Here is a 23,009-nt window from a genome sequence, read left to right as displayed (position 1 = left end):
ACAATCTAACCCTACATATAAAAGAACTAGAAAAAGAAAATGAAACAAATTGCAGAGTAAGTAGAAAGCAGGAAACAATGAAGATCAGAGTGGAGATAAATGACATAGATATAAAAAATGATACAAAGATCAATGAAACCAAGAACTGGTTCTTTGAAAAGAAAAACAAAATTGACAAACCATGAGCCTGACTCATCAAGAAAAAAAGAGAGATCCGATATTAATAAAATCAGAAATCAAAGAGGAGAAGTAACAACTAATACCACAGAAATACAAAGGATTGTAAGAAAATACTATGAACAACTATATGCCAAAAACTGGACAACCTGGGCAAAATGGATAAATTCCTAGAAGCATACAGTCCTCCAAAATTGAATCAAGAAGAATAAGAAAATCTGAATAGACCAATTGATGCCATACTGATGCTACATTCAATTGATCTATGTTCTTTTCATTTGGCACATGAAAAATGATTTCTTTTTTTAAATTTATTTTTATTGATTTCAGAGAGGAAGCGAGAGGGAGAGAGAGATAGAAACAATGATCAGAGAGAACCATTGATCAGCTGCTTCCTGCATGCCCCACACTGAGGATAGAGCCTGCAACCCAGGCATGTGCCCTGACCTGGAATTGAACTCTGACCTCATAAATTGACACTCAAACACTGAGCCTCACTGGTTGGGCATTCCTGATTATATTCTTGGCCAAGTTTTACAATTTATTTTCATAAAACAACTAACATGATCTTTTAATATGTTTTAATGCTAAAAATGTGATTTTCCTAAAATGTGATCTGGTCATTGCCTATCTATTTATTTCACCCCTAATCACTCTTGTTGTCATAAATGTTCTTCATCCCTATAGTTTCTACTCTCTTCTATATTGGTTCTTCTTCAAATACAATAAGTCTGTTCCCATTTGGAGACTTTGACCCTTGTCTTCCTCTGCTGCTGAATTTCTCCCAGATATTAATGAGGCTTGATTTTAATCAGGTGTTTATTTATTTTCTAGAGGCCTGGTGCATGAAATTCGTGCACTGGGGCAGGGTGCCCCTCAGCCCAGCCTTCACCCTCTTCAATCTGGGACTCCTCAGGGGATGTCTGACTGCCGATTTAGGCCCGATCCCTATGGGACATCCCTCTCACAATCCCAGACTGCTGGCTCCCAACTGCTCACCTGCCTGCCTGCCTGATCACCCCCTAACCACTCCCCTGCCAGCCTGATCGATGCCTAACCACTCCCCTGCCAGCCTGATCAACCCCTGACTGCTTCTGCCTGCCAGCCTGATCACCCTTAACCACTCCCCTGCCAGCCTGATCGCCCCCAACTGCACTCCCCTGCTGGCCCAGTCTCCCGCAACTGCCCTCCCCTGCCAGCCTGGTCACCCCTAACTACACTCCCCTGCTGGCCTGGTCACCCTTAACTGCCCTCCCCTGCTGGCCTGATTGCCCACAACTGCCCTCCCCTGCGGGCCATCTTGTGGCTGTGGGTACCGCCATCTTTGAGGGCGCAGCAGTCAATTAGCATATTCCCTCTTTATTGGCTGTGGGTGCCACCATCTTTGTGACAGCATGAGGGTCAATTAGCATATTCCCTCTTTATTAGATAGGATTTTCTTTTTTAGTCCTCACTTGAGGATATTTTTTCCCCATTCATTTTTAGAGAGAGTGGAATGGAGAGGGAGAGACAGAGAGAAACACTGATGTGAGAGAGATGCATGGATTGGTTGCCTCACACATGCCCCCAACTAGGGCCAGGAGTCTGCAACTGAGGTATGTGCCCTTGACCAGAATCGAACCAGAGATCCTTCAGTCTGCAGGCCGATGCTCTATCCACTGAGCCAAACTGGTTAGGGAGCAGGTGTTTCTTTAGAGATTTATTCAGAGTAATCTTTTTGATCATCCCATGTACAGTAACACCTTGGTGCCCTGTCACTTTACACATCATTTACTATCTCTTTGCTCTATTAAATTCTTTTTGGAAATTATCCCTATCAGACTTTGTATTAGTGTGTTTCTTGCCAAGTTGTCTATTTTTTCTCCTAAACTGTGAGTTCTTCAAGAACCTAAATTTTGTCACTCTTGTTCATTGCTATATCCTTAGTGACTAGAACAATTGGCACTGAATTAATACTTGTTAAATTAATAGACAGGTAAATTCACTGGGCTAAAAGACACTTGGAATTTATTAGGCCATTGGAACTGGAAATGAGAATTTTTTTAAAAAAATGCCTCGATATACAACACCTTTTACAAATTATATATGCCATTCCCATTTGGAAATTTTTATCCATAGCTATGATTTTTTTAGAAGTTAGACTGAACCATAAGTGAGACGAATATTACATTTTTATTTCCACTTAATCTCATTTTCAAAAGCAATCAACTCCTTCAGGGATTAAGCTGAAACAAACATGGACCCAGAGGACAAGTTGAAATATTCTCTCTCAATTTAGGATTTAAACAATAATAGCTCTAGTAAAGTCATCATTCGCTGTTTCGTCTCTGAATTACCAGAGAGGAGCAGGTAGAGAGCTTTAGGAGCTCTTGAAGCTAAATCTTCCTGACCTACGTTCTGGGGGAAATAGGTCCTATGAAGCCTGAGTAGCCTGATCAAAGGCACTGATGATTCACAGATTTCACATTTTCATTTTCTCTTTCTTTACTTCCTTTTTCCCCATTGATTTTCTTCTTTTTTTCTTTCAAAATTTTACTGGCTACTTTTACAATTCCCTGAACTAACTTAGGATAATTACTACTTCTTTAATTTAGGACTTTATTATGTCCAAAGAAGCTTCAGCTGAGTTTTTTGGCATTGAAACAAAATGGAATGATCAGGTTAGAGCAGGGGTCCTCAAACTTTTTAAACAGGGGGCCAGTTCACTGTCCCTCAGACCGTTGGAGGGCCGGACTATAGTTAAAAAAAAAAAAAAAAACTATGAACAAATTCCTATGCACACTGCACATATCTTATTTGGAAGTAAAAAAAACAAAACAGGAACAAATACAATATTTGTATTTGCATGTGGCCCGCGGGCCGTAGTTTGAGGACCCCTGGGTTAGAGAATCCAAAGTTATTCATCCTCTTTAGATGTTTTCTGACCAGAAATTATTATAATCAGAAATATAACTTATGCCTCTCTTAGCAGAAAACAAGGATCAAACAATTGTTTCCTTTCATTCATTTAAAAAAATAGGCACCCATACTTATAGAAAGTCTTATGTATGAAACATCAATAGAACAGACATTGTCACTGTAGAGAATAAATGGTCTTGTATTTTATTTTATTTTATGCATATCCTATATAATAAAAGCCTAATAGACTAAGTGTCTGATAGTCTGGGCGTCCATTCAACCAATCAAAACATAATATGCTCATGATATGCTAGGGCCACTCAACTGCTCGCTATGACATGCACTGACCACCAATGGGCAATCAACTGGTCGACCAGTCACTATGACATGCACCAGGGGGCAGATGCTCCGACCGGTAGGTTAGCTTGCTGCTGGGGTCTGGCCAATCAGGTCTGAGTGAGATGGGTAGGACACGCTCTGAAACCCTCCCATGGTCCCTCCTTGGCTGGTCAACCTCCTGCGTCCCTCCCAGCCCCAATCGTGCACCAGTGGGGTCCCTTGGCCTGGCCTGCACCTTCTCACAATCGAGGACCCCTCAGGGGTCCGGTTTCTGCTCAATTCCACAGGCCAGGTGGAGGGACCCCACTGGTGCATGGATTTGTGCACTGGGACTCTAGTAAGAATCATAATAGAAAAATATGTAAGTACTAAAAAGGAAAAGATAATCACTTAAAACTATATTTATCTCTGATCTGGACCATTGGATGGTTCTATCATACTCTAAATCTATGCTGAGATTAAGATCATGCTGAAAGCACAGCCACCATCACAAACACATCATTAGGAATAACTGAGTTCTCTGACAAATTTCAGTGTCAACACTACAGTGAGATTTAGAATGGAAAGCATTTTTTTCAAATACTGGAAAAGTTAAATATTGTTGTTAACACCTACATCAAATAAATATCCCCCAATGTAAAAGTTGGCAATGTTTCAAGAAATGTGTAGTTAACTTGATTGATGGTTAGCCAAATAAGATTTTCCCAAAGAGCTAAAATATACAAAAGACAATATACAACACAACGATTTTTCATTCTCACAACTAATTATACATGATTTATTTTACACATGATAGACTTTCGGTATTTGAGTCCTGACAAATTTATTTAAAGCCAAGAAGAGTAGAAAATTTTCCCTGCATTTCTTCTGTATCTTAATTGTGTTCAGCTTGTGTGGGTGCTCAATGAATGTATCCATCTCTCCATTTTAGATGCAGAAGAAACCTGTATTTGAAGCAATGAGATATAGAAAAGTAGTTGTTCTTGCTGACAAATGATTCAAATTACTAATGGATCCCCAGAAGATCATGCTAGCTATAAAACAATCTTCACCTTAAGTTGACATATTTCTCAGTTGTATTACTCTGATGGAAATTTATCTCTGCTTAAAAAATAATACAGTGCTTGGCTGGTGTGGCTCAGTGGTTGAGCATTGACCTATGAACCAGGAGGTCACGGTTCAATTCCCAGTTAGGGTACATGCCTGGTTGTGGGCTTGATCCCCAGTAGTAGGGGGTGTGCAGGAGGCAGCCGATGATGATTCTCTCTCATTGATGTTTCTATCTCTCCCTGTCTGTCTCCTTCTCTCTGAAATCAATAAAAACATATTTTAAAAAATAAAATAATAATGTAGTAAACATTCGTTCACAAGTTCTCATAGATATGAAATACAATATGAATTTTTGAGCATTATTTTATAATAACAAAGAGAACCAATGTACATGATTGATTTCCTATCAGTAAAGATTTATCTCTGTTGAAAATAATAATGGCAACAAGAATCAGTCTACTTTAAGAAGCACGAGATAACTTTTATGACACTTTCTGGGTTACAAAACATTATGATACATATCACTTACTCTTCACCTAATACTTTAGTGGAAAACATTTTGAATAACTTTTATGTAAGAGAAATAACATAATAAATTAGTTAATTCTTTTTTTTAACCCCAAGAACATTGAGAACACATATTTGATATCATTTCTTTAGGATGCTGAATCTGCCTCTTTAATTTATGGTTTTTATCACTCCAGAAATAACAGACAATTATAGATAACTTTTAACATTTTATTTGCCGTTAAGATAAAAATAACAAAATAAACCTCACTAAATTCAAGTGACGCTCCCCTGCTGACAAGGAAAAATTAAATTGTCTTCTGATTAATTACATGTCTAATACCGCCAGTGCAAAGCTGATAAGAGTCAGCTTGGTTTCCTTCACTGAGGTGAGCTCATTATCATCATGGCTTCCTAGGGACCAATACAATGTGCACATACATAATTTTAAAATGACCATGGAGGAGCCATAATCCATTTCTCTTTCTCCCCTGCAGTAGGCAGTCAGACTTACTATTATCAGGTACCTATGTTCTGTAACACTTCTGTTTTCATTTTCCTTTTAGAGTTCGTAGGCAGCACTAGCGGACAGTGACAAAGCTCTGTGGCTATTTACCACGACTGCCACCAGGAAGAAGGAGAGTATTTGTGTAAGCTTATCAATGACAGCCATTCTCTGTTCAATATTATATCAGCCTCTTGGCAGAACGAAAAAAAAAAACTGTCACCTCTCCAATAAAATAAATTTAACCCAGTGGTGGAAAATAGGGTCAAAGTATAAGAAAAATGGTTTTTGTTGTTATTTTGGTGTTTTTAAAGCAAGACAGCCTACTTCAGAAACATCTGAAAGTAACTCAGGGGAAAGTAACTAGATATACTTATCTAAGAAGGAGGTCGCACAGCCTTGAGCAACTGGATTGCTCTCTTGTCTCACCTTCATGTTGCCTCGTATGTTGGAAGCATTTCTATATGACACAGACATTCTTCTTCTTTCTCTAGTTACCATCTATGTGACATGGATCCTGTAATAGAACCTCCCTGAGCATCATCTCTATTGAGACCAAATAGTATTTTACTTGCCCAAGTAAGAGAAATTGATCCACACAATTTTCACAATTTTTAATTCTAAGATTTTTAAAATTTAGTTAGGATTTTTTTAAGAGTTTAGAAGAGCTATAAATATCCCTAGTTTTAATAATTAAATATTCTTGAGGAGAACCTACATGGCAGCATAGGTGAACGCCTGTACTCGCCGCCTCCCACAACCACATCAAAATTACAACTAAAACACAGAACAGCCATCATCCAGAACCACCTGAAAGCCGGCTGAATGGAAGTCCTACATAGAGAAATTAAGAAGAAAGCACACTGAGACTGGTAAGAGGGGCAGAGGCACAGAACGGGCTGGTCCAGCACCCACGAGTGCTACTATTTTAATCCAGAGGGAGATCATCTCTGGGAGGAGCAAGGGGTTCCAGCGCCATACCAGACCCCCAGCCCAGGCTCCCAGAGCTGGGAAAATAAGTCCCCATAACTAAAAATCAGTGGGTATTGGGGCTCAGTGACACGGAGCCTGCTGGAGACCCAGCTGTTCCTCTAAAAGGGCCGGCACACTAACTGGACTTTTAAGGTCTCACTTCCTCTGAGCTGCAGCACCAGGGTGAGGCTCTGGGGGACCCAGACACATACAAGGAGGAACTGGATTGTCTGGCATCAGGGCAGGGACTCGGGGGCAGCTTTCTCCCAGACGGTGGTGCTCACAGGGGTCATTGTTCCTGTAATGGGACCTCCAGGGTCGCAGGGCTGACTGGCAACCATTTCTGTTTGCTTTACCCTGATGATTCCCTGAGAATAATTATTAGCCACATTCCAAAAGGGGTGTAATGATTAAGAAAACCATTGGATAGGATGCTCTGTATAACAGAGAAGGGCAATTTAAAACCTTTAGTTTTTATGGTTGTTTGTTTAAACAGGGAGATTGAATAAGAAAACAATTTACAAAGAGCTAAGGAATGTGAGTGAAGTTACAAATTTAAAGATAAATCCTGAACCATACTGTCTCCTCCCAATCACTACCTCTCTATATATTTGGAGGATAATACATTTCTGAAGAACAATTTAAAAACACAAAAACAATAACATGGATTTGGGCGCAGAGGTTGAAATGTTGATGCTTCTTGTCACAAACAAATTCAGAACTAGGCTATAGTAATTATGAATCCTCCCACAAATGTTTTTACACATTCTATTATGAAAAGTTTTGATTTTATTTAATTACTAGAGGCCCAGTGCATGAAATTCGTGCATGGATAGGGTCCCTAGCGGCTGCTGGCTGCAGCCAGGGGCCTCCCTTCCCCTGGCTGCCTGCTACTGCCACTCACCGGGGCTGGCCAGGGGAAGAGGCCGCGGGCAGTTGGCCAGACAGCCCCGCCCTCCTGTCAAACTCCCAGTTGAGGGGACAATTTGCATATTAGGCTTTTACTATATAGGATTTCATATTTATCACCAGAAAGCTATTTTTATCAAATTTTGGGTTGTTTTTAAGCTCAGCTAATGTGGTAAGATTACAGTGCTCTTACAGTCATTGTCTCTGAAATAAAGCTAGAGAAATATTCCATCTTCCTTTTTAAAATTTATCCTTATTGTTGAAAGTATTACAGATGTCCTTTTTTCCTCCCATTGACCCCCCTCCACCCAGCACCAGCCCCCTCCCCATGCCTTCACCACACTATTGTCTATGTCCATGGGTTATGTTTATATGCATATTAAGTTCTTTGGTTAATCTGTCTCCACCCCTAATGCACCTCCACCTTCCTTCTGAGATTCCTCAGTCTGCTGCATGTTTCTATGTCTCTGGATGTATTTATTACATTTGTCAGTTTATTTTGTTCATTAGCTTTCACATATGAGTGAGATTATGTGATACTTGTCTTTCTCTGATTGGCTCTTTTCGCTGAGCATAATACTCTCCAGGTCCCTCCATGCTGTCTCAAAGGGTAAGAGATCCTTCTTTTTTACAGCTGCATAGTATTGCATGGTGTAAATGTACCACAGCTTTTTTTATCCACTTGTCTACTGATGGGCACTTAGGCTGGTTCCAGATCTTAGCTATTGTAAATGGTGCTGCTAAGAACATAGAGGTGCATATATTCATTCTGATTGGTGCTTCAGGATCCTTAGGATATATTCCTACAAGCTAGATCACTGGGTCAAATGGTAGTTTCATATTTAATTTTTTTAGGAAACTCCATTCTGTTTTCCATAATGGCTGCACCTGTCTGCATTCCCACCAGCAGTATACTAGAGTTCCCTTTTCTCCACTTTCTTGCCAGCACTTGTCATTTGTTGATTTGTTGATGGTAGCCATTCTGACAGGTGTGAGGTAATACCTCATTGTCATTTTAATGTGCATCTCTGATGATTAGCAATTTTGAGCAATTTTTCATATGTCTCTTGGCCATCTGTACGTCCACTTTGGTGAAGTGTCTATTTAGGTCCTTTGCCCACTTTTTAAATTGGATTGTTTGTCTTTCTTTTGTTAAGTTGGTTGAGTTCCCTATATATTTTGGAAATTAACCCCTTATCAGATGTATCATTGTCAAATATGTTCTCCCATACAGTAGGCTCCCTTTTCATTTTGTTGATGGTTTCTTTTTGCTGTGCAGAAGCTTTTTATTTTGATGGAATCCCATTTGTTTATTTTCTCTTTAGTTTCCTTTGCCCTAGGACAGTGGTTGGCAAACTGTGGCCCCTTGAGTGTGGCTCTTCCACAAAATACCAAGTGCGGGCGCACACGTACAGTGTGATTGAAACTTTGTGGCCCCACTCAAGGGGCCAAAGAGCTGCATGTGGCTCACAAGTCGCAGTTTGCCAACCACGGCCCTAGGAGATGTATTGGCAAACATATTGCTACAAGAGATGCCTGAGATTTTGCTGCCTATGGTTTCTTCTAGAATTTTTATGGTTTCATAACTTACATTTAAGTCTTTTATCCATTTTGAATTTATTCTTATGTATGGTGTAAGTTGGTGGTCTAGTTTCATTTTTTTGCATGTACCTGTCCAATTTCCCAACTCAAAAGTTCTGCTACTGGCCACTTCCTTTATGATAATGTTCTGTTATCACTCATTCCTAGAGTCTCTCCAAACTTATAACTCACCTTTGATTCTTTTCAACCTATACTTTCTCTTGTCCTTTAAAAGCACTTGCTTCTTACTTTCTTCCTTGCCTTATGACTCATTTTCATATACATAATCCTTGGGTAATTATTTCCCTTCCCAGACCTTCAAATTTATCCCTATAAACTTCAAATTTACTTTTAAATCAGTTATCTTTCCTAAACTTTAGACATTTTCACCTGAGTCTATGACAGATATGTGAAACTTAACATGCATTTTTTATCTTTTTTTCACTATATCTCTTACGTTATTTAGTATCCAAGTAAATGACAATATTATCTACACCTATAAGTAAAACAAAAACTTAACTATTTCCTTGTAGACAAAATATTAATCATTTACTAAGTCCTAAATATTTTATTTGTCAAAATATATTTGAAACTTTCATCTCTTGTTAATTCCCTTAACTACTGTCTTATTTTAGGGCCTAATCATATAGTGTAACTGATTACTTTTTAAATTTGTATACATTAAAGTTTCTCTGTGCTATAAAGTTCAATTGGTTTTGATAAATGCTTAATGTCACATACACTAGTACAGTATCATACAGAATAATTTCGCCACCCTAAAAAATGGCATATGTGTCATTCATCCATTCAATCATCTCCTGACTTCATTCCCTGGCAATCACTGATTTATACAGTCTCTATACTTTTGCCCTTTTCAAAAGATCATATAAATGGAACCATATTAATATGTGGTCTATTCAGACTGGCTTTTTTTCATTGAACAATGCGCATATTAGAATTCACCCATGTTTTTGCATGGTGTAATAGTTCATTACTATTTATCACTGAAAAGTACTACAATGTATGAAATTTCCATAGTTTACTTATCCATTTACTTATTAAAAGACATCTCTCTTGTTTCCAGTTTTGGGTAATTATTCACAAAACTCCTATAAACATTTATGTGCATGTATTTTGTGTGAGCAGAAGTTTTAAAGAATCAATCCTATGTAATAAAAGGCTAATATGCAAATTGACCAAACAGCAGAACGACCGGTTGCTATGATGTGCACTGACCACCAGGGGCAGATGCTCAATGCAGGAGCTGACCCCTGGTGGTCAGTGTGCTCCCACAGGGGGAGCACCACTCAGCCAAGAGCCCTGAGCTGAGCTCACGATTGGCGAGCACAGTGGCGGTGCTAAGGATGTTCGACTGATGGCTTAGGACATGGAGAGGGCCTAGGCCTTCATTCAGACATCCCCCGAGGGCTCCTGGACTGCAGGAGGGCACAGGCCAGGCTGAGGGACACCCCCCAAGTGTACAAATTTCATGCACTGGGCGTCTAGTATTGTATAATTTCATATATATAAGGTATCCAGAATAGCCAAATAGTAGAATAAGATACAAAGAACTAGAATAGAAGTCACCAGGAGTTGGGGAGGGTGGCGGGATGAGAAGTTATTATTCAATGGGTACACAGTTTCTATTCGGGATGATGAAACTTTCTGGAGATAGATAGCTGTGATGTTTGGACAACATTGTGAATGTACTTATGCCACTGAAGTATACACTTAATATGGTTAAAATTATAAACTATACATTATGTATATTTTATCACAATAAAAATGGTTTGTATAAAAATAAAATTGATTAAAAAATAAAATAAAATACAATCACGTAGGTACATGCTTAGGAGTCCAATTGTTTAATTATTTGGTAAGACTGTTTAACTATGTAAATGTTGCGCAATCCTCTTGCAAAGTGGCTGTACCACTTTTTCTTCTAGCAATGAATGAACATTGCAGTTTTCTGCATCCTCACCAGCAATTGGCATTGTTTTTACTGGTTTGTTTTTCTAGATCTTAGGCATTCTGATATGTGTAGTGGTATCTCATTGTTTTGATTGAGTACACTGTTAATATGAGTTTGTATATTCCTGTGAAATCTGTCAGCCTTTTATGGCTCTGAACCAATTTTTAAACATAGCGTTGTGTTTCCTAGTTAAACACACTCCAGATAATCCATCCATTAAGAAATGAAAAAATAGCCTTGGACAGTGCGCTAAATGGTTAGAACATGGGCCTGCACACTGAAGGGTCTCAGGTTCGATTCCTAGTCAAGGGCAGGTACCTGGGTTGTGGGTTTGCTTCTGGCCTTTGGTTAGGGCTTATGTGGGAGACAATCAATTGATGGTGTCTCTGTCACATCAATGTCTCTCTCTCTTTCTCTTCCTCTCCCTCGCCAACTCCCTTCCACTATCTCTGAAGAGCAATGAAATAAATAATTAATTAACTAACTAACTAACTAATTAATTAATTAATTAATTAAAATAAATAAGGCAAATAGGAGATACAGCCTGGATCATCTCTTATTTCTTTAATAGGTTTTGCTGGTTCAAAGAGCAGCAACAACATAAAATGTGCTCATGCCCTATAGTTTAATTTCCCTCATTCTCTGTAGGAGTAATCAAGTTAATGTGCCAACAGGTCCTCTAATACGACACTCATAGATAAATAAAGGCAGTGACCACAGAAAACTATAGCATAACATGCAAAATAATAAATATTGAAGGTAAGTAAGTATTAACAAGTAACAAGAGCAAAATAAAGACTGTACCTCCAGAATAATTTGTTAAAATAAGAAGGTAAAGGCGAAAGTTTTGAATATAATTATCCTTGAAAACTGATTCTTTCAAGTACCTAATCAATTATAAACAGGTATCTACAGCAGAGAAGAAATTAATCAGTTTTTAAAAAATAACTTATAGATGCTTAATTTAAATACAGGTGATTAAAATCAAATTTCATATAAAAATGAGAAATGTCCTTCGTTTTCAACTTTTTACCAGTTTTGTCTACAATATTTGAGTAGTAACTTACCTCCAATCTCAGCCTCATTTTCCTACCTTCCAATGTCTCATTTTACTCTATGGAAAGAACAGCATTTTGGTTCCCTTATGAGCTGGAAGCCTAGAAATTATCAGGCCGAATATTTTCATCTTTGCACAACCACAGGATAATCTCTCCTTTGAGATTTATCTCCCATATAAATGGTCTGGGAGAATCATGTTGGACCAATACACAAAAAGAAAACCTTGGAGTGATTTTACAGACCAATACTCTCTCTCCACCAAGCATTGCCAGATTAATAAATAAAAACACTGGGCACCCATTACATTTAAATTTTAAATAAAATAAAATGTTGCATGGTACATACTGAAACTAAAAAAAAATTACTTGTTTATTTGAAATTCAAACTTAATTGGGCATCCTTTATTTTATCTCACAGCCTGTCTCCATTCCCTTCAGTTAGTTTAGGAGTACGAAAGGTGAGTAATGTTGGAAAGGTACAAGAGAAAAAGACTAGATCAGCAGGGAAGACCATAAAACTCCACAGAAAGAACCTAAATAGGATAAAATGTTTGAAGACTATTTCTTTTTTTTAGGTAACTATAATATTAATATACCAGGGTTTTCATTTAACTTTAAATATCTCTGAAGGTATTTACTTATTTGTTCACTTTTTCACAGATGCTCTATCAACATTTTATAGAGGTCTTACCTTACCTTTCATGTCTCTTCTGAAACCTGTTTTTTTCCTGGAAGAAATGGTGCTCATATAGAATAACAACATATTAATACTGTTTTGTTGTTTTTACAGTTAATTACTTGCATTTCAATAAGAAAGAGGTTTTTATCTATATTTTAAAAGCCTTAAATACAGGTAAACATGTACATTTAAACATATGCATTTATTATGACTGAAATACTATATTTATATCTGTATGTAAAGATATTCCTTTGAATTTCAAAGTTTTGAGCCCAACCTAAATTGAGGATGACTTTTTGGCTCTAGGGAGAATCATCCATCATATGCAGTTGAAGTTACATTGATAGTACTTAATAAGAGACCACAGCCACTGAGTTAAATCTAGTCACTGGAATGTTCCATGTATAGCATTTAATCACCACTACAATATAATTTATAGAAATTCTTAAATTTAAACAAAAAGGCTTCTGGCATATTAATTCTTAGCATTATGATAATATTACTCCCCCCAAAACATAAACTACTTTTGCAGAATAAAATTTCTAACTTTAGATCTAAAATATAGAACAATAAAATTGATCAAAACAAAGTTAGAGAAGCCAAGACAATGAAGAAAAAACACTGTGTTAGAGATGCCCATAAATGACTGCGTGTGTGTGTGTGCGTGTGTGTGTGTGTGTGTGTAATAAAGCCAGCATGATTCTGCTTTTATATGGTGAAATTTAGCATGATAATGAGATATCTTTATAATTACCTGCTACAAATTATAAATATATATATTGCCAAATATTCTGAAGGCTAACAATGATTTATATTATAAATGAAAATCAATGAAATGAGGTGGCTATTCATTTTATTAACATTTATATAGCATTTTTCTAAGTATCTTATTATATTGAGTTGTATATGACTCTTTGCAATCTAACAAAGGTTTAAGGGTTGTTTTTCTTTTGTTGAAAAGTATGAATACTAATATATTTAAATGAACACCTGGAGACGTGTAATGAAGGCTTTTATATATTTTCATTATTTGATACATAAAGCAGGATTTTTACCTGAAAGACACCCAGCGACTGACAGAAACAGGATTAGTTTCCAAGAGGAAGCCATGTTCTTCACTAAAATCTCCCGTGTTGCAGTGTGGTAAGCAGCTCTAACGTTTCTTCATTAAAGAATGCCCTGTTGAGATAGATAACAGTTTTCAAAAACGCAGAAAATAAACAAAAACGTGAATGCAAATCAATTTTAAAATCTCATAATAAAATGGTAAATAGCTTTCAGTGCTAAGGTCAGATTAATATATATATTTGGATATTGACAACAATAATACAATTTCTATTAGAATTAATTTAAAGTGTAACACAAAAAACTTTAGAGAAGTGATAAACTTTCCCTATCACATTTATTTATATTGAATACTTGCTTGCACATAATAAAAACATCAGGCTCTAATGGAGATGATTTTTTTTTCTCACAGGGAATGTATAAGAGCTATATTTATTACATTAGACAAATTATTGGACTAGAAAAATACAGTAGAGAAACGAGTTACATTAATATATATTCCTCTAGTCTAGAACATAACTAATGATCAATTAGCCAAGTGACTTTACACATGTGCCTGTAGCTCATCTCAACCTCCATAGGGAATTTTTCTCACTTAATTATTAATGTCAGCTGCCTTTGTTTATAACTCCTGTGATGATCTATACTGTGTTATAGTTCCCTCCTTTGGTGAGCGATTTCTCTCAGCATCTTTTCCTAACCAAACCTTAGGGAAATAAGGATTTTCATGAATATTTAAATTTTTTGTCTAATGCCATTTTTATAACAATAATTACTATAGCACATTAATAACCTTTGGTCCATTTACTTGTTCTGAAAGGTACAATAAACATTAAAAATGTAAAATTCTAGCATGAAACTTCCTGCAAGAACTGGACAGATGTCCGTTAGAGATTTCTATAATAAACAAGTAAGTTCTGGGTTTTCAGGTGTTGGTGCAGTCCTTCAAGGCCGGAAGCGATTAAATTGAGAAATAATTGTATAGTATATTCATGATTTTTAAATAACAACTGCTTCTTGGCAATTGGTTTCTCTTACAGACTCAGAGGTTATATCTATCTTTGAGAAAACATCTTAAAAATATAAGCATCCCCCTTCGCCGCTAAGTTATAATTTAATATAGTTATACCCAAAGAGGGGAATATCTTATTAGTCTTCTACCTTAATAATGTTAATACCATTAATTCCATTTTATTCATACTTTTAAATCTAAGCCTTGGTAAGCTATTTTAATTACATGGCTAGGGATCAGTAATGGAGAAGAAAGGTAATGAGTTAATAATGGTTGATTCCTAGCCACCTCTTGAACAGATACATTTATTCTTATTATTTTCTTCCAAGTAAATCAGAAATAAATATAATTTGAAGAACAAAAACAACTTTATCACTAATATTTTTACAGTTTAAAACATTTTTATTTTTATACACTGCTTTTTTCAGAAAGGAAAAGAAAACCAGCACTTCACACAACCATTAGAGACCTAAAGTTGCTAGAACTATGATTATGATTCATGAGAACTGCATATTTGAAATGGTGAATTTTCAACCCACAATGTAAGTTCTGAGGAGCCACTATAGTTTTGCTTAACTTGTTTTGATGAGCTTCTGCTCAGCCCATGTTCCTCAAACTGATATTTCCCTCTTTATACACAATTTCCTCTATTGTCTTAAATATATGCTTGCACGCACACACATGTACATGTGCCCATATTCACAGAAGTTAATCACAGGACAGAGACACATGGATTGGTTGCCTCCTACAAGAGTCCCAGCTGAGGCCAGGGATCAAACCTGCAACCCAGGTACCTGCCCTTGACCAGAAATTGAACAAACAACCCTTCATTCAGTCCATGGGCGCTCTAACCACTGAGAAAAACCATCCAGGGCAGGATGTATATCTTAACTGAGACTAATAGTTGTACATTAAACTGTTGTTATTCATGGATAAATTGAAAAGCTATAAATTTTAATTTGGAAACTATTAATCAAATACAACAAAAAACCCTCCTATTTTAAAAAGACCTTATTTCAGTGCTGAGACAATTTTTCCTTGGTTATTACAAATATTTGCAAGTAAAGTAAAATAAGCAGACCACTGCTTTAGTATTAAGCCATAAATTATAAATAATCCATGCATTGTGCAGTTGATTGCATAGACAAGTATTTAAAAATATCACATCTTTACTGGAGTCTGAAATAAGATTATTAAACATATGCTATATAAAATAAATCAAGTGACAGCATGTTGCCACCTGAATACAAATCAGTTATTTTTTTCTTAAAGGTGCATATAGAAAACTGCCTCCTTGTTAATGATGTGTGTATATGAGTGTGTAAAGATATTAAGTGAGAGAGAAAAAAAAATCTATTATTGCCTGCTGATCTCTCTCCATTTCTGTAGAAACAATTTCCTATAGTTGGGCCACTTATAGGCTATCACATCACAGTTAGAATTATATTTTAATAACATAAATCAGGCTACATTATTTCCCCGTTTCAGTGGTTTATTTTTTAAGTAAAATCCAAATTGCTTATGTGGTAGGTCTACAAGACCATTTTTAACCTGGTCCCCTCCTAACTTTCTGATTTCATGTTCTAGCGTTCTGTACTCCAGTCCCACCACACTGATTTTCTTGTTGCTCATCAAATATGTCAAGCATTCATCGTCTCACTGCTTCCTTTGCCTGGCTCCTTGATCGGCAGTTTTTACCCTACTGCATAGCTTCAAATCTTTGAAGATGGCTCCTCAATTCTTCTTGATCATTCTGCTTAAAATGGCATGCCACCTCAAACATTTCTGTCAGCCTTGTCACTGGATTTTACTGCATTGTCCCTGCTTTATTTCTCTTCTTAGCAATTATCAGTATTATTGGGATGTAATAGCCATAAAAGCAAGACTGTCTTCTTCACCTTTGTAGACACAGCATCCAGAACATACCATGCCTGTTTTCAATAGGTATTAAATTAATCTTTTTGAGTAATAATTATTAAATAAACTAGAGTCTCTCATAAGTAATTTATTTTGCAAAAGATAATACAAGAAAGACAAATCACTATTTCTTAAATTTTCCATAATAATAACAGCTAACATTTATGTAATTCTATGTGCCAGGCACTATGTTATGCACTTTACTTATACAACCTCTGTTAAGTAACTTGACATCCCTCTTTTTTTAAAATATACATATATATATATATATATATATATTAGAAACATCAATGATAAGAGAGAATCATTGATTGGCTGCCTCCTGCATGCCCCTCACTGGGGATCAAGCCCGCAACCTGGGCATGTGCCCCTGACTGGAATCGAACCTGGGACCCTTCAGTCCTCTGAGCCAAACCAGCTAGGGCTTGACATCTCTTTTTTATGAAGATAACTGGCCGAAATCACATAGCTAGCAAAAGCCAGAACAGAGGTAAAAGTAATATAGACCTTTCAGCGACATCATCTCCTACCAAAGAATTTGTGGCAATGTCTACAAAGTCTCCAGAAGCTCTCATCTGCCACAATCAGGGCTGGTACTCAGTTAATAAAAAATCAGTTAAAAATCATGCACTCATAACTTAAATGTTGTGACTTAACTAATATAATATAACGCTACATTATTGGCCCATCTTATATAAGAATGAAATTTTTTATGTGATAGTATTCTGCTGGGAAAATTCTTTCTTTTATTTTAACATCAGGAGTCTTTTTAAAATATATATCCTGCCTGTAATATGTCATATACAATTTTTATTTTCTTTAAAGTGGTGTAGAAACATGTGAAGTTGTCTGATGATAGCATTATTGAAGGTTTTTGTAATTTTTATACAGTTTCTCACACACATTTCCTAAGTCATTCATTTTATTGATTTTTTTCAAAACTATTAGCTTTGGGGTTTTTTCATACAGACAATACTCTCATTCTTGGTGCACTCATAAGTCATTTCTCTGCATAATGTTTATTTGAATTTCTTAATATCATCAACATGTACACCCTCCATGAACAGATAGAGGAGATAATAAAGGATGTCAATTACTTGGCAAATAAGAACAGTGGGCGCGGACAGTATGGCTCAGTGGTTGAGCGTCGACCTTTAAACCAGGAGGTGACAATTTGATTCCCAGTCAGGGTACATGCCCTCGTTGTGGGCTTGATCCCCAGTAGGGGGTGTGCAGGAGGCAGCCGATCAATGGTTCTTTCTCATCATTGATGTTTCCATTTCTTTCTCCCTCTCCTTTCCTCTCTGAAATCAATAAAACATATTAAAAGTTTTTATAAAGAACAGTGGAAGTCGAGTAAAAGTGTTTCTACTTTGATTAGTATGTGACAGAGCTATAATAAGAGGGATTTGGAATTAAGTTTGGTTGAAAAGAATAAAATGATCAAACATCTCTTTTTCTCTGTACCTTATTCTCTGTCCCAACTCTTTGCTAAGACAGGGACTAGTGCCACTTTTGCCTGGAATGACTATCCTTTCCAGGCTGAGCAAGGCCAGGGCGAGGCTCACAGAAAAGTAACATTGAAAAAAAGCCTTTATGAGAAATTGTTTTCTACGTGTCCTTGAAGTTTTCTACCCCAATGCACCTGGACAAAATATAGATAATAAAATGCAACAGAAGATCTAGCGGAGAAACAAAAGAAAGTGTGCTGGTCTTGTCATGCTGACTATCATACATCCCTTGAGGACCATGCAGCCGTGTCAGGAGGTGGATGAACAGAATTCTCACCTTCAAACATAACCAGAGCGAGTTATGATATTGTGAATCACAACAAAATAAATTATATTTTGTGTCCTTGACAATGTACTATGGGTTGTAGATGGAAATCTGAGCTCATAATGTTTAGACGTTTTGGAGGTATTTTTTTAATATGATTTTTGACAGTGTAATTAAGCATAGTTCTGATCTTTCTCATCTTTTTAAAACTAAGAACATTTTTTTTTTACCTTAACAGAATTTGCCCTAATATGATTTTTGACAGTGTAATTAAGCATAGTTCTGGTCTTTCTCATCTTTTTAAAACTAAGAACATTTTTTTACCTTAACAGAATTTGCTTTGAAGAAAAGTGTACATACAGCAAAGATTTAAGAAAGAGAATCACTAGTCTTTTGAGACCTTAAGTCAACTTTGTAATTTTATTTAAAACACAAGATTACCTAATACCACATAGTGCATTTAATAAAGGCAGAAATCAGGGGGAAAAAGACACTGACTCTAGGAATATGGTGTCAGAAATATTCGATAATTCCTGTCATCTGGTGATTGACATAGGAAAAGGGTGAAGACAGAACAGTGCCTCATTGAGCCTGATGCCAGCCTCCATGCAAATTCTGACAGGACTTGTGTGGGATGCTGGGCACCATCCATGGCCAGCTGACAGCATATTTCCCCTTCTGGTAATATTGGAACTAGGTGCCATGACAAAATTGAGTTCTTAAAATATTACAATTTATATTGTAAAATATGTTTAAATGCCTCAATAAACTGATTCAAAAAAAATAAAACTTATTAAAGATCAAAACTAGATAAAAGCAGCAAGCTGAGACATGAAGCTAACTTTCACTGTTAGGCCACTTACTAAATCCCAATCAACTTTAGGTCAGTGTTTATAGCTTGTCTGAATGTGTGGGACCAAAAAGAAGGCCTAGGGCCACATAAGGTAAAAATAAACATTAAGAAATTCTATACAGGGGTGCCAAAAGTAAGTCTACTGTTATAAGTCTGCAAAACACAGAGTTTATTTTTGTATTATTATGTCTTAATTATTGTATTATTCATTTGTATTATAATTGTAAGCCTACTTTTGCCCTCCTCTGTATATCTAATATGCCAAAGGGCTTCAAAATCATAGTTAGAATGAGCTAGAAATATCTCCCCACAGAAATACACTACCCAGCGAATAATAAAATAAAAATTTCAGTCTTAAATCACAAGAATGGGTGGAAAGGAAAAAGAAAATCTCATAATTAAAAATTCATAGTCGATATTCACCAAATATACAGGAAAATATCATTATGAGTGAGAGAATCAATAGAAACAGTCAAAGTCGGAATCAGATGTTGTAGACATCAGACATTTGACTTTTCAGACACAGATGCTCAAACAAATGTATGCGGTCTGCTTTTACACAAAAAGAAATTAGTATTATGAAAAATAAGAAACAGAGATGGAGAAATTTATCCCCAGTAAGACAAATGGGTATAAAATATGAAAGAAAGATAAACAGAATAAAGCATACAGTTAGAATGTCTTATATATCCATCAGACTACCAGAAAAAGAAAGAGAATGGGATAAAATGCTATGTGAAGGGATAATTGCTAAACTTTTCCAGAACTGATGAAATTGAACAATTTTAAGATTCAGGGAGGCCTGAAAAACAAAACAAAGCCACACACACCCAAGAGTGACCACCTCAGCAAATCACTGAAAATGCTGCATATTCAAGATAAAAAACAGCGGAGAGAAAAAGAGGTATTAATTAGAGAAGTAGAAAAATCAGGATCTCAGTTGACCTAATGACAGCAGTGATGGCATCCAAAAAAGTTTGGAGTAATATGCTGAGAAGAAATGACTGTCAATCTATAATTCTAAACACAGCCAAAATGAAAGGTTACCAGCTAAATAAAGCTCTTCCCACTCAATCAACAACTGAGAGGTCAATTATGTCTTCATAAAACTGGGGGAAAACTGAGTTTGTTGATAGTAAATCTTTAAAAAATAACACATGATAGTCATCAGATAGAAGAAAAAATAATTGCAGTGGGAAGTTCTGAAATGAGTAAAAGGAACATAACAGAAGCTAACACACATGTTTACTATACGCCTGGAAGTGTTCTAAACGCTTTACCTTAGGGCACTCACTTAATAACGAGAGCTCCATGAGACAAATCTATACACTCTCATTTTAAAGATGATAAATCTGAGATAGTTAGAGGTTAAGTAAATTTTCTCAGATTGCACAGCTATTTGGTAATGAAGAGAAATTATATATTTAAAACACTTTTACACGGAATTTAGCACATGCACAACTTCTCCCGTCGCGTGAAACAGAAACCTAAATTGCTTAGTATCACATTAGAAGGTCTCCACAGTTTGATACGATCTATGCATCTTGTCACATCTCCCACTAGTCCACCTCAAACATTTGGGAGGCCAGCTAATTAAAATAATTTTTCATTTGCAAACCTAATTAGGGTTGTATATCTTCCAGAAATACTCACACACCCCTTACCATAAAATTCCTTATTTCAAAATATCTAGTTGTGGAAAGGATAAAATGAATTATTAAGTTGCTTAACTAAGGGCAATAAAGATGTCCTTTGCATAACGTGATTTCAATAAGATTTTAGAGTCATGGTCTGTAGCAAGAGAGATGGACCCACATTTAGACTGATATTTAATCCTCTTTTAATTTATTTAAATAGAGGAACAAGGATCTTTCGAAGACAGTTAAAATAACAATAATTGTGCTCACTTAATTTTGGTTGAATTGGGTTTTAATGATTTACTTAAAATTTAACCCTTCTGTCCTCAGAAAACTGGCATTTTGAATCATTATCTTGGTCTGGCAGTAGATACCAGAGGACTAAATTGTATATAAACAATGTTTTATTATAGGCGCATAGTTAAAGTGGGAATTGTAGCTAAATCCAAGGCAATGTTTGAAACAGCTAATAGCAATCCCCTTAAGAATCACACACATCTTTGTTCTTCATTTCCATATTAAAACATTTTGCCTGAAAAATTTATATTCTCTAAAGACATGGAAAATAGGGCTGCTAAATGACAAAGAAAGCCAAAAAAAAAAAAAAATCAAACAAACAAACACAAACTTGGGAACATGCCCCATATAAATACAGCATTGTTATAAAATATTAGGCAGCTCCCCTAGTGGAATTTTACTAGCTATATGACAAGAATCTGTAAGTGTCATCTTCTATGTTGTTGACAAAGGATTTATAAAGAAATCTCAATGAATGAAAACAAGAGGCTACAGGAATATGCACTGCATCTTTTTATACTTCAGACTTTAATACAAATGACAACTATTGATTTTTCTCACACAGTAACTGCGGAGGAACAATGTGACCAGGTCAATAGGGACTAGCAAGGAAAATGAAAAAACACTAAATTCCGGGCAAAGCCAACTCCCTGATAAAAAAGGCCTCTCTGCACAGGCCTTTCCTGGTGCTCAGCAATGTTACCTGATTTCATTAACTCCTTGAAGCCTCACAACTAAAAAGTCTAAAACCCCCAAATGAGCATATATTTCCTCACGTTGTTTCCCTTAATTCAGTTAAAGAGCTCAGAACATTCTTAAATGTTTAGTTTACAGAGTTGCAAATATAGGTAAATTATGAAAGACAAGATATACTTCAATCAATTGTACTCTTATCCATCAAATAATTCAGGAGAGAATTTTTAAGTGTGTAGGACCTTCCAGGACTACGAGGTTCAGAGCCCACACAGGAGAGCACTCTGACAGGGATCCCAAGGGCCCAGTATAATTTCAGTTTCAGTAAAATGAATAAATCGGCTTATCAAGATCTGACCAGTAAGAGAATTGGAAAGTGTAAAACCATGTCATGTTATAGTAACTTTTTTCATAACATTAAGTTGCTAAGGCTTAGTATTTAAGACATTTGTAGCTCCTCTCAGCTATTCCCCAACCTTAAAACGTATTAAATCGAAATATTTTTGACTGCCCAACCAAATACTATTGTTTATTGTTTGAAGAAGACATCATCCTTAAGTTGATTTTTGTATAAGTCAAGAAATTGGGGAAGGGAAAATCAAGCAGATTGTTCTATTTCATAATCTAAAGTAAGTAGCAGATTTATATATTACAAATGATTTTCTAAACTATTTTTGAAATAACTATAGATTCACAGGGAGGCAGTAGTTGAAAAAAAGTAAAGGAAGGGTTTATGTGACTTTTACCTTTCTTCCCCCAATATTAGCATCTTATCCTTTATAATAAAAGCATAACATGCAAATTGACCGAATGGCAGAATGACCATAAGGCGAGTGGTGGAGCGGGCCAGCAGGCAGCACCAGGCCAGCCAAAGCACGTGCCAGCGGGCAGAGGGAGGGGACGGCAATGGGGGTGGAGGGCAGTGACCAGCGGCGGTTGAGAATAAAGTGTTGAAATCAACTAGAACTGTGAATTATTATATTTCTCTTTTTGATTTTATTATGTTTATTGCATGTTCTTTGAGCTTCTTTTTGTTGCAACCATATTTATGATCAGTATGTGTTCTTGGTTAGACTTACATATCTCCCATATACACCCTAAATTTTCTTTTT

At 36.3% G+C, this 23,009-nt stretch overlaps 1 protein-coding gene across 1 annotated transcript in view; it reads right to left on the bottom strand.

Moving 5' to 3' along the window:
- The window catches only part of CNTN5 (contactin 5), a 1,092,962-nt gene that overhangs the window by 645,182 nt on the left and 424,771 nt on the right, over positions 1-23,009 (bottom strand). Inside the window, exon 3 of the mRNA XM_005872208.2 lies at positions 13,703-13,826. Within this exon, the coding sequence (XP_005872270.1) occupies positions 13,703-13,757 (55 nt within the window). The 5' untranslated portion in view covers positions 13,758-13,826. The remainder of the gene's footprint in view (positions 1-13,702; positions 13,827-23,009) is intronic.

Source organism: Myotis brandtii, unplaced genomic scaffold, assembly GCF_000412655.1.
Source record: "Myotis brandtii unplaced genomic scaffold, ASM41265v1 scaffold37, whole genome shotgun sequence".
Lineage (NCBI taxonomy): Eukaryota > Metazoa > Chordata > Mammalia > Chiroptera > Vespertilionidae > Myotis > Myotis brandtii.
This window is presented reverse-complemented; position numbering and strand designations above follow the sequence as displayed.